At 37.6% G+C, this 13,597-nt stretch overlaps 1 protein-coding gene across 2 annotated transcripts in view; it reads right to left on the bottom strand.

Annotated features, from left to right (window-relative positions):
- nol6 (nucleolar protein 6 (RNA-associated)) overlaps positions 1-13,597 on the bottom strand; it is a 127,391-nt gene that overhangs the window by 74,019 nt on the left and 39,775 nt on the right. For both annotated transcript variants that reach the window (XM_043700311.2, XM_087989987.1), the window contains exons 6-9: positions 10,527-10,661; positions 6,867-7,030; positions 6,305-6,425; positions 2,290-2,348 (exon numbers count right to left, since the gene is read on the bottom strand). In XM_043700311.2, coding sequence (XP_043556246.2) covers positions 2,290-2,348; positions 6,305-6,425; positions 6,867-7,030; positions 10,527-10,661 — 479 coding nt within the window. The remainder of the gene's footprint in view (positions 1-2,289; positions 2,349-6,304; positions 6,426-6,866; positions 7,031-10,526; positions 10,662-13,597) is intronic.

The following is a 13,597-nucleotide window of genomic DNA, read 5'->3' as shown; positions in this document are numbered from 1 at the left end:
GTGGTACTCCAACTTTGCTGAACGGGATAGAGCTAGCAACATAAAACTGAACACCCACAAGGCACTGAGAGCTACTAACAAAATGCACCATAGAAACATAACCAGAGCTACTTAGTCAGCACTTTCCAGAGCCACAACCATCACCATGTAGATGGACCATGACACAGATACATGAGATCATCACCACCTACAAGTTTTCCTTCAAGACACCCAGCATCCTGACTTGGAAAGATACTGTCATTCCATCAATTGCACTGTGTCAAAATCCTGGAATTCCCTTCATAACACTACTGTGAATATATTAAATGGACTGCAGTGGTTCAAGATAGCAACTCACTACCACCTTCTCAAGGTCGACTAGGGACAAGCAATAAATGCCAGCCAAAAGCATTCCATGATCTAATATTTAAAATCTGCACTTTACTATTACCATCAAGCCAGAGAATCAAACTCAGTCAATAAGGCTGCATGATAGCATGCCAGCAGCAGCACTAGTCAAACCAGACATAAGACTCCGTACCTAAACGGACACAGCATTCAAGGCAAACAGATGCACTGACTGCATGATCAATAGCCAATATACAAAGTTGCTAGATGATATGGATTTGGACCAAAACATTGAAGGAAACAGGACATTTAGGAAAGACAGGAAGCTAGGAAATGGTACGGGTGGCTCGGTTAATTATTGATAGCATATAGGGATGACCAAAGAGGTAGAAGCTGTTGGGAAAAATTAAGATTAAGAAAATATAACAGCAAGAAGTCATTTTGGGGAGGTGTGTATAGGCAAAATTAGACAGACAAAGGTAGCTGAGGGGAGGCATTGTTTTCAGAATTGTTTCTTAGAACAGCATGTTCTAGAGCCAGAGAGCAGGCTATATTGGACCTGGCATTGTGCAACGAGGCATTAATTAGTCTGATATAAAAATGCTCTCATTGAACTAAATATGAATGAACTTCATGTTCAGTTATAGGAAGAGAAGAGTGGGACCAAGATTAGAATTTTAAACTTAAAGAATAATAATAAGGGCACGAAAGCAGGGTTAACTAAAATGAACTGGCAAATTAGGTTAACAGATACATCAAAAGAAATGCAGTGGCAGATACTTTGTGATATTTCAAAATATACAGAAGAAAGACATTGCAAAAAAAAAAGATAAATTCCAAGGAGCAAATGCACCAACTGGACAGATCATTAAAAATAAAAAGCAAAGCATGTCCAAAAGATTAATAAGGTGGAAAAATTAGAGCAGAAGAGAAAGCTGAATAGAAATACAAACACACACATTAGGAGATATTTAAAAAGGGACAGAGGTTTTAAAAAAGTAAGTGTTTGTCTTCTCAAAAGTGAGTCAGTGAATTAATAACCAAAAATAATGAGAAGACAGATGAACTGAATAGGCATTTTGCATCGGTCTTCATGATATAGGATAAAAGTAACATCCCAGAAATAACTGTAAATCAAAGTGAAAGGGCAGAACGAACACAACAAAATCACCATTACCAGAGATGGGTACTGAGCACATTTGATAACAAAGAGTCAAGATGTACAATTCAAACAAATTACTACTCACACAAATAACTAAAACAAAGTACAGCAGGTGACAGAAGTCCGAAATAGAAGCAAATGGTGCTGGAAATACACAACAGATCTGGTCGTACTGAAGAGAAAAATAAATTAACATTTTGAGATGAATCTGACTCTCATTCAGAGTGCAAATGCATACACATAGTTTCATAGAACAGAATCATAAAATCCCTAGTGAGGGAGCAGGCCATTTGGCTCATCAAGTCCACACGGACCCTCTGAATAGCATCCCACCTGGACCCACCCTATACTATCCCTGTAACTGCATTCCCCATGGTCAATCCATCTAACCTATACATTGTTAGAGTGTGAGAGGAAACTGGAACACCCAACAGAAACCCATGCAGACATGGGGAAAAGGTGCAGTCGCCCAAGAGTGGGATTGAACCCGTGTCCCTGACAGTGAGGCAGCAGTGCTAACCACTGAGCTACTTTGGTACATTGTACATGATACACAGCACAAGTTATCAGCTTCCCAAGATTGAAGAAGCAGCTTCAAAATGTCACACAATGTTGTGATTCAAAGCAAAAAAACTGAACGATTTGCTGCAATTACAATAAGTACTTGATAAAGATCCCTTTTCTAACTGCTAGGAGTAAACAAACTGCGGAGAGCAGCTTGTACTAGTTCATCATTACGTATCTAATATTTTAGAGAGCACTGATGAAGCATAAAAGTATACAACTAAAGATCATCTTACCACTGAGTCGTCAGTGTCCTGAAAAAGACTGATGCCATTTTGAGTGAGGTCCGATACAGCTGAACAAAATTAAAAGTCAGAGAAATTAAAAATCACATCTGAAATTACAGGTAATCTTCATTCTATAGGAGGACAGAAAGGTAGCTTTAGCTTTGCCAGGTAATTTGGAAGTCCATTCCCACGACATAGAAATAGGAGTAGGCTATTCAGGCCCTCCACCATTCAATGGCTGTTCTGTGGCCTAACTCTATATACAAGGGTCACTGGATCTAAAATGTTAACTCTGATTTCTCTCCACAGATGCTGCCAGACCTGCTGAGATTTTCCACCAATTTTTGTTTTGGTTCCATATACATGGCCTTTGGCCCACAGCTCCTTAAACCTATCACTTAAAGATTTGAAGTGTAGATGTAAAATTAACAATTTATCCTACGTGTACTGCCATTTACGGAAAAAGTTTCAAACATCTACCACCCTTTGGAGACATGCTCGGACACTGATAGGAGAGAAGTAGAAACAAATTCGGGGAAAAAAAAAATGCATTTTTGCAGTTATTTTCCTGTCCAATGTCCTCCTCTCTTATCCTCAACATGTTGACTCACATCAGCGTAAAGTTTCTGTTGGGAACCCTACTAAATGGGCATTCTTCAAAAATAAAAAAAGTGTTGGTAGGCTGAAATGTGTGCAAAAAATTCTGGAAATGCTTACAAGATTAGATAGCATCCATGGAGAGCCTCACTCAGCTGTGATTTGTTTTATTTTTCTTTAAGTTTCATCATTCACATCAACAATGTATCAGTTTGCCCCATCACTTCCTTGTCTTCATTGTTGGTCCTTGGAAATATCATTACAACTTGTGCAAGGCCCAAGGGGGCTTTCTTTGGCCAACTATCAAACAAAAAGCAAAAGCGCTGCTTTTTGAAGTTTCTATACAAAATCTTGTCGTTTTTATTCTACGTGCCTGAAGTTATTTCTGATGTGGAAATGCCAGCATTGGACTCAATGCCAGGGGGGACAAAGTCAGAAGTCACCAGGTTATAGTTGAAACTTTATTGCTGGAACAGCACAGCAGGTCAGGCAGCATCCAGGGAACAGGAGATTCGACGTTTCTCCAGCATCTGCAGACCTCACTGTCACCAGGTTATAGTCCAACAGGTTTATTTGAAATCACAAGACTTCGGAGTGCTGCTCCTTTGTCAGGTGAAGATGACAAAGGAGCAGCCCTCCGAATGCTTGTGATTTCGAATGAACTTGGTTGGACTATAATTTGGTGTCATGTGACTTCAGAGTTATTTCAGCCAAGGCACAACATGAAGCACCAGCAACACCGAAGAAAACAGAGCTAAGAAAGAAAGTGGGTAAGAATGAATTAGAGTTAAGATATTTACAATTTGTTCCATGTTAACTGAAGTGGTATAATTTAAGGGGGCAGACAAGGAATCTATGTTACACTTAGTTAAAAATCACAACATTAGGGTTATAGTCCAACAGGTTTAATTGGAAGCACTAGCTTTCAGAGCACCGCTCCTTCATCAGGTGGTTGTGGAGTACACGATTGTAAGACACAGAATTGATAGCAAATGTTTACAGTGTGATGTAACTGAAATTATACACTGAAAAATACCTCAATCGTTTGTTGAGTCTTTCATTTGTTAGAATACCATGATAGTTTCACTTCTTTCATATATGTAAATCACAAAACTTTTTTTAAAAAGTTACATTCTCAGGTTAACTGTAACAACTGGTGTCAATATGTTGAAGATGTTAGCCCCCCCGTGTTTCCTACCTATGCCATAATGTTTAGACGGATTCTAATCTAAAAAGTGAGTTAACAGAGTCTTACATGGATTCATGCAATTTTTGAGCAAAGTACAATGTAACCCTGTGCAAGTACAAATTCACCCCACAAACGTATACATATATGTGTGCATGTGTGTCTTATAATTGTGTCCTCCACAACTACCTGTTGAAGGTGCGGCGCTCTGAAAGCTGGTGCTTCCAATAAACCTGTTGGACTATAACCCGGTGAGGTGTGATTTTTAACTTTGTATACCGCAGTCCAACACCAGCATCTCCAAATCATGTTACACTTACATATGTTCTACTTGTATCCAAGCGTGGATGCCACGTTTTATGAAAGATGTGAAAGCATTAGAGTTTAGAAAACATTCATGAGAATAGCTCCAGGAATGAGGAAAATAAATAGATTGGAGAAGCTGGGAATATTTTCCTTGAAGAGAAGAGATTTGATAGAAGCTTTCAAAATTATGAGGAATCTGAATGGAATGGATGGACAGAAACTGATCCCAATGGTGGCAAGATTGAGAAGAAAATAATAGATGCAAGAGAAGTGTCAAAAGAAGCAATGCTAATCCAAAGAAAAAAAATTTTACACATCAAGCGGATAGGAGGTAAATGGATTTTCTGAAAAGAAAGAATATGCACGGGTTAGACACAGAAATGGCACACAGTAAATTGTAACCATGGAGACTGGGTGCAGACATTATGGCTACCATAACAATTGTGTGAAGTTACATAGTGGGGAATTGGGAACATTAAAAAAAGGGTAAAGAGAACCATAGCAACCATAGGCTAGTTACCTTAACTTCAGAGTACATTTCTACAAACAATAATCCTGGACAAAACATATAATCACATGGGCAAATGCACATTGCTTAAAGAAAGCCAGATGGATTTGCCAAGGGAAGGTAGTCTAAACATGGGTTTTTTGTGGAGCGATGAGTTTTGAGGATGATGCAGATAACATGGTGTATGTGGAATTACAAAGGAATTTGATAAAATGCCACACTAACAGACATATTGGCAAATGGAATAAAAGGGAAAAGCAGTGAATGTTTACAAAATAGGCTGAGTGACAGGAAACAGAGTAACGGTTAACAACAATTCAGACTTGAGGATGACTAGTAGTTGGATTTCTCGGGAGTCAGTGCTAGGAATCTTGCTCTTCCTATACAGGACAGAGTTTCAAAATATGCACATAATATGAAACAAGGAAGTATTGTAAACTGTGCGGAAGACAAATATAAAATTTTAAAAGTACACTAGCAAATAGACGAAATGAAGTTCCATGCAAAGAAACACAGATGAATTTGAATGGGAAGAACATAGGCTGCTCATAGAAAAGGTACAACTCTAACAGGTGCAAGAGTGGAGAGACTTGGGTGTAAATGGACAAAGTTATTGAAGGACAGGTTGAGAGAGCAATTAATAGACCTGACATTATCCTGGACTTTATTAAATGGGGGCATAGGATAAAAAAGAAGGAAGTTATAAAACCAAAATACTACAGATGCTAGAAATCTGTGATGGAACAGTCATACTGGACTTAAAAAGTTAACTGTTTCTCTTCCACAAATGCTGCCGGATCTGCTGAGTTTCTCCAGCATTTTCTGTGTTTGTAGCAAAGAGGTTATGTTGAACTTATGACATTGGTTTAGCTTCCAGTTTTGGGTCCTGCACTTTAAGAAAGATATGAAGACAATGGAGAGATCACAGATAAGATTTATGGGTAATTGGCAAGAAAAGCAATGATGACATGAGGAATGCATTGCCTGACAATATGGTGGAGGCAGATTCAATCAAAGTATTCAAAAGGGAAGTAGCCTGTTATTTAAAAAAGAATGCACAAGGTTAGGGGGAGAAGGTGATGGAATGGCACCAGTTGAATAGCTAAGACAGATGATGCAGATGGGATAGGGCTAAGCTGCCTCTTTGTGTTTTAGTAATTCTATGAAGTTGCACACTGGTTCAATATTCAAGGAAAAAGGTAGAATCTAGTCAGAATGAGGTGCAGTTAAGTGTGGAGGCTTCCATTCTTCAAGGTGATACTGCAGGAAAGCCTGGCTTCCAGACTAGGAGCAAAAAACTGTTCAAATTGTTCTTGGTGAGAGATCAAGACGTAATAGGAACCACAATACTGGTCAAAGTCCAAATCAACTAAATTACAAGTTATATTTGAAGTAGAGACCTTAACTTGAGAAATTAGCGAACGTACCCAAGAACTGAAGGACATTACGCAGCACCTGGTATGCACTCATCATTTTGTTCAGTTTACGCTTAGAAAGCAAATACGCCACCAACATTGAAGCAATAAATCCATTGAAGCAACCATAGCCCTAATGGAACAGTAAAAGAAAATGCTGGTTTACTTTTGAACTAAATATTAAATTTTTAAAACAAGAAATAGGTATTTGAATTAGATGTAGAACTATCATCTACTAATGGTAAATAAATAAGTAGAAAATTTAACTCAAAAGATTACAGGCATTAAGAGTCTTAACAAAAGGCAACTTAGTGACCAGTATGTTTCCTAGTTTTTCAAAACGAATGTTCAAATCACTCTAATGTTATACTGAATCACAGATAATTTAGATTTCATTAAACATAATTCTGAATTGATATACAGGTGACAGATCCTGAAGCAGCAAAAGCCTTTCTATCAACCAAATGTTTTATTACAATGCCAAACCTATGATAACAGTACTAAAATTCAACACGGACAGTGAAAAGCTTACCATCAAAAGTTTGTGCAAGATCACTGAAGTGCAAAATCATACCTTGTTCAATGCCCTCTGTTGAAGCCACACTTTAAAAATTCCAATTCCATCTTTCATTCCAGGGAATTCAGCAGCAGCATTGAAGAGAAAATGAAGGTGCTGCTCCATCACCAGATCGACAAGAATGCTATTGTTATAGTGAGGTGTAGCAGGTTCATCATTTCCTGAAAATACAAATAATCTCTAGAATTTCACTTCATACAACAGCCAGTGCATTTTTTGACTAATTGTGTGAAGATAGTGCCCAGAACGTAATACTGTCCTGGCTAGAGAATTAGAGAAGTAAAAAGAAACAAAATGAGCCAGACTGCAGGAGGGCTATTCAGAAGCCAGTAGTGCTGTCAGAAGCTGTCACTGTGGTTGTAATGGGAGTGTAGCTACAGAGGTGGAACACAAAGCACAGCAACAAAACAAAAAGGCAAATTAGGCTTTTGGCACCAAAAGATATTGTTTTGCCTGGGTACACTCAGTGGCAGTAGTCTTCATGAGACTGCTGCAATGGAATGCTGTAGTTCATTGAAATAAGTAAGTGTCTTACAAAATGTAAATCCTAAGCTGTTGGTATATCTCAGAGTACATTCATGCCCCTCGATCTGACAGCTTATGCATAGATGGAGGTTCTGGTTCCTCAAAAGAAGATTTTTTTCAATAACCTCAACTGTATTAATTGGTTCCCAATGCTGCCAATTAGGTTGCTGTCACCCAGTGAGATTGCATTGGGGAAAATCACTAGAAGCCAAAGCACACTGGAACCCTTTTGTTGATGTTCTCCTCTATCCACCCACTATTAAGGGACTTGGAAAATTCAGCCCAAAGACGCAAATGAATCATATCTACCTTACTTCTTAACACTTTGACACTTTTCTTTTTCTGATATGAAAATGACCACCAATTTATTTTTGTTGACATTGACATTCTATGATCAAATAACCCATTAGCAAATAACAGAGTGCATAGAATCAAGTCTGGCAAAGAAAGCTGGTTCAGAGCTGAGTCACCTTTGAGGTCAATAGAATATTATATATTACATAATGATTGGTGCCAAAATTCAAACTAAATTGGACCAGCAGGTAACATTGCTGATTCACATTATGTGATTAAACTGAGTAAATTAGGGTTCCACTATTATAACATGACTGCCCTACTGTAATTACCAGCAACTAAGTGAAACAGTCTACAGTAGAAATATAAAAGATCTGAGGCACTCGGATATATTAAATAAGGACAAGGACATTAAATAAACAATGCACAAGCTTTGTAAACATTTCAGTCACTTAGCATTTTTTCCAAAAATAATCAGGATGATATCCTGTCTAAAACAGCAGAGGTAAACATGAACACAGAATGCATTAATGTGTTTTCCCTTACTGTAGCCAGAGGAATAATAGTCGTTTTCTGATCCTACAGGCTAATCCATGATGGAAAGAAAGTGTAAACTAGTGATAGATTGGCAATTCCACAGATTATGAAAAGAACTGATAAAACACAGAGGAAGATAATGCACAAATATTGGTGAAACACCTTGGATGAATGGTATTTCTGAATCATCAAGGAGCAAAGGCCATACCTCCCTGAGCATGAAATATGAATTCTAGCAGACTTTCTGCCCTTAAATTTATGATGCTGAGCAACATAACAGTCTGTCCTCCAAAACACAGCTTCTGCAAGAGTCCTTCCCAAGAACTCTTCCTGCAGCTTCTCTGCCACAGCAGAACACTGCAAACAAAATACAATTAACTGTCCCCACTATAAATGAGAGTTAAATCAGAGACCAATCCCTGCTCATTTTCATTTCACAAAACTCCTGACACCCCATCAGTACCTCAGCTTGACTTAATATTTAATTATCAATTACATTTGAAATCATATTACTGTTAGCTTGTATGCAAATATAATTATGAATTTGGACACAGAAAAACCTCACAAATACCAACTGAGATAGATGATCAGTTAATTTGTACTAAATGTTTTTTGATGGGTTTTCAATACTTCTATTAATGCTGGTTAGGAAACAAAAAAAATTAACTACATTTGGTCTCTGAGGTGCATCTATCTGAACAGAAACTGGGCACCAAATAACATCACATCTCAAAGACCACATTTCTCTCACGTAGTACTACCTCAGTACTGCCCTAAAGAGTATTTTAGAAAGAGCAATTTGCATTGTTCCGAAATCTTTTAATGTTTAAGGAAGGATGTAACTCCACTGAAAGCATTTCAGAGAAAGTTTACTGACTTAACACTGCAATAAGAGGGTACTCTAAAAAGGAAAACAATGGACAGACTGGGATGACATCCATTTTAGGAGAGGAAGAGGCAACTTGATTTATACTTATAAAATACCAAGAGGTCTAAACAGTGGAGATGTAGAAAGGGTGTTGCCTCATGAGAAAAGTTTGAAACGGAAGTCACCTGTTTAAAAATAACAGGTCACCCATTTAAAACAAAGATGAAGCAGAGGTGAATGGATTCTTGCTAAACTAGGGGTGAAAGATTATTGGGGTTGGCGGGATTGTGGATTTGAAGTTACAATCAGATTAGTCACAAATTTATGAAATAGCAGAGCAGGCTAAAAATGTCAAATGTCGAGAGTGTGGTGCTGGAAAAGCCTGGCAGGTCAGGCAGCATCTGAGGAGCAGGAAAATCAACGTTTCGGACAAAAGCCCTTCATCATTCCTGATTAAGGGCTTTTGCCCAAAACGTAGATTTTCCTGCTCCTCAGATGCTGCCTGACCTGCTGTGCTTTACTAGCGCTGCACTCTCGACTTTAATCACCAGCATCTGCAATCCTCACTTTCACCTTGAAAATGTGAAATGACCTATTCCTACTCCTTATTCATTTATTTGTACATAATTTATTATATGTGGCATTTCCTAGTGATGTTAAAGTGATCAACATGTGAGATGTTTAATAGAAAAAATACTGCATGCGATTCAAACTGGCTAAGAATCGAAATACCATCTGCCGAACGCCTAATATGCCTCAGCTTTCTCGAATGGCAAACATAACTGAGCTTTAGTCAACAACATAACTGAGATTTGATGGTTTGATTTACCCTTTCATTCACTGACATTCTTAGCCTTTTGATACCTCATTATTAAGCCAGCATTTAATAAATGTAGTTTCTTCCTTCGATGCTAAACTTATCTCTACAATACCCACATCTGCCCATAGTTCCAATACTGTTTATCCATCGGACAGCTCTTCAAACACTTTGCATAAATGATAACAGATAACAGAGCACAAAGATTTAGAAGTCAGCTCATGATGGTTCCATGAAGTGCAATTCTTACAACTTTTTATCTTTCAATTTTTTATTGTCAGGTACATCAAAAACAACAAATTTAAGTTTATTGCTTCAATCAAAAAAAAAATCAACCAACTAATGCCTTTCTCCCCCAGGAATCAAAACAGTGCTGCTCAATATCTGTCTTGTCCAAGCTAGCAAAACTGAAGTTTTGATGTCATTTGATCATCTTCAAATTATCTATTTATCTCTCTTAGTCATCACCCATGGTAATATTTGGCACAATCCTACTCAATCACATTTGCTTTTCAATATAAATAAGATATCTGGGAGGTAAAAAGCTAATTTCAGCTTTACGTAAACACTGTAATGAGATTTAAAAAAGGAAAAGGATACTTGTTACAGCACAAACCTTCCTGAGTAGATACTTGTTCCAAAAACCATGAAACTCTAACATTGTTTCTGCTTGGATGAAAACGACTCAATTTGAAGAAAGATGCAGGAGCACAAGGATGAAGTCTTACAGTTACCAGTTTCTCATCTTTACCTAGATTCAGAGGATAAACAGTGTCAAAAATGCCAGTCATGAAAACACATCAGTGACACATGCATGCATTTTATCCTTTAAAAGTGAGGGAACAGCACCTGCAATTTCCGCTAAGTTACCTAGAAATTAGTCAAATCTGTGCAAAAAAGAAAGATTTATTTATTTTTTAAAAAAAAACAAAGCTACTAATAGGATCATTCAAAAGCCAGTAAATACAACTATTTAACTTACTTAGAAAGTGACTAATTCTTTTGTTCATTTTTTAGGATATAGCATTTATTGCCTATTGCTAATTGTTCAGAGGGCAGTTAAAGTCAACCACATGGGTTTGGAGTAACATATGGGCCAAACCAGGTAAGGATGGTAGATTTCCTCCACAAAAAGACATTAGTAAGCCAGAAGAGTTTTTACAACAATGATTACTTGGTCACTACTTGTCTAGATTTCTATTGAATTCCAATTTCACCATTTTTTAAAAACAAAATTCACTCATGTGAGTTGCTGCCTGGGCCAGTACTTATTTCCTGTCTGTAGAAGGTGGAAGTGAGCTGTTGCCTTAAACTGCCGCAGTCCACATGCTGTAGGCAAGCCTTTAGGAAGAGAATTCCAGATTTTTACACTGTAACAGTGAAAGAATGGCGATATATTTCCAAGTCAGGATGATAAGTGGCTTGGAGTGGAACTTGCAAGTGGTGGTGTTCCATGAATCAGCTGCTGTCGTCTTTCTAGGTTTCAAAAATGCTGTCTTAAAAGCTTTGGTGAATTTCTGCAATGTATCTTGCAAATAGTGCTACCACTGATACTCAGTGGATGCTTATGGATGTGGGTTGCTTTGTCTTGGATGATGTTAAGCTTCTTGAGTGGGGAACATTCCAAAACAGTCCTGACTTGTGCCTTGTAGATGTTGGACAGGCTTTCAGAAGTCAGGAGGTGAGTTACTCACCACAGTATTCCTAGCCTCTGACTGACTCATATAGCCTCTCATTTACGTGGTTAGTCCATATGAGATTTTTAGTCAATGGTAGCCACAGGATGTTAATTATCAGGGGATTCAGCAAAGGTGACTCCACTGATTGTCAAAGGTCAGAGGTTATATCATCTTTTATTAGAGATGGCCATTGCCTGGTGTGAAATGTTACTTGCCACTTGTCAGCCCAAGGCTGGATATTGACCAGATTTTGTTGCATTTGAACATGGGCTGTTACAGTATCTAAGGAGTCTCACAAATGATGCTAAACCATCCCACATCTGACTTAACAATAGAGGGAGGTAATTGATGAAACAGCTAAAAATGGGTCTAGGACACGACACTGAAGAACACCCACAGATGCCCTAAAGTCGAGATGACTGACTTCCAACAACCACAACTATCTTCCTACATGCCAGTACAATTCCAGTTTGTCCCCTGATACCCACCGATTCCAGTTTTGCCAGGGCTCTGCAAAGCCACACTCAAAACAGCCAGACGCAATGAAAATATGCCACTGCCTCCTTCAACATACACAAACAATTAGCTGCTTCTTTTCTTTCATTTCTTTCTGAAAAATCATTTTCAGTTGTCTGAAATTAGGTTACTCAGGTTATAAACAGGACTTTGATTAAATGGCTTTTTTTAAGCAAACATATTTTCAGCTGTATTCTTAAAATTACACATTTACCACAAATAGATTTATGAAATACTTTTAAAGCAATTGTTTTCATATTATTTGTTAAAATAGTGTCGAACTGAATTGAATCAGAGCAGGTGTATTTCCAGATATGGAAGCATGAAGAAAAAAAACTCTTCTGTAAACTAATGTAATTTTGGACATAAGTGGTGACTAACTCACCGATTACTCCAAAAATAGAAACTCTACCCTCAAGGTATTTTCAATTCCATATAGTTACTGATAAGAAAAGGGTCAGTTGGGATTGATTTTTTCCAATTTTCCTATTCTTGTAAAGCTATGGAATACATCACACCGGTGACACATAGACAAAGCAATCACTAAACGCTAAATCATCAGCATGGTCAATCCACAACTTGTCAGAGATTCTCTTTCTGCTTCCAGGAGAACAGAGATAAATCTACCCAAAATTTTATTTTACACAAAGAAGGGAAATGAAACAAAATTGCATTTAAACACCACCATTCACCTCTCAGGATATTCCAAAGTGCTTCAAAGCTAGTCAGAGTTCTTTTGAAATATAATCACTCATGTAATACAGAAAATCATTGGCAACATGCAAACAGCAGCCAATGAACCGATCTGTTGTAGTATAGATTCTGGTCAGACATTAGGTAAACACCACTGCTCTTTTCAAACCATGCTAAGGGATAAACTGACTACATTAAAGTGCGATATAAATGCAAGTTTAAGTTGTTTCTGCATTGAGAAAACTGGTTTTAAAGTGTATTCAATTTATAGGCAAATGTAGCAGACAATTTGCACAAAGCTAGGTATTACAAAGTACTTTGAGGTGAATACCTAGTTATTTTGCTCTTCATGAAATTGAAAAGGAATAAATATTGGTCTAAATACCAGAGTAACCGCCTGTCACAGAAAATCATAACTCAACTCTGATGTGATCAAATGCCTTAATTGCAGCCTCAATATTGCTTTCAGTACTTCCTTTGCTCTGACTCAACACTAACATCCTTATTTTTTTCTCATGAGTCAAAAAATTATGGGTTCAAAAGCAAAATACTAGGAATGTTGAAATTCTGAATACAAACAGACAATGCTGGTAATTCATGTTTAAGTTTCAGGGCAGTCACTGTTTCTCAGAAAGTTTTAATGAAAGGTCATCATACTGAGACTTTAATACTATTGTTCCCTCAACAAATGCTGCTTGGCCTCTTTATTTCCAACATTTTCTGTTTACTTTTCACTGAGGGTTGAAACCTTACTCCAGAGATTTGAGGACAATCTAGGCTGACACTTAGTAGATGGGTG

The sequence above is a fragment of the Chiloscyllium plagiosum genome, unplaced genomic scaffold (genome assembly GCF_037043375.1).
Source record: "Chiloscyllium plagiosum isolate Xiang-an unplaced genomic scaffold, Cpla_swu_hap1 HiC_scaffold_1, whole genome shotgun sequence".
Lineage (NCBI taxonomy): Eukaryota > Metazoa > Chordata > Chondrichthyes > Orectolobiformes > Hemiscylliidae > Chiloscyllium > Chiloscyllium plagiosum.
This window is presented reverse-complemented; position numbering and strand designations above follow the sequence as displayed.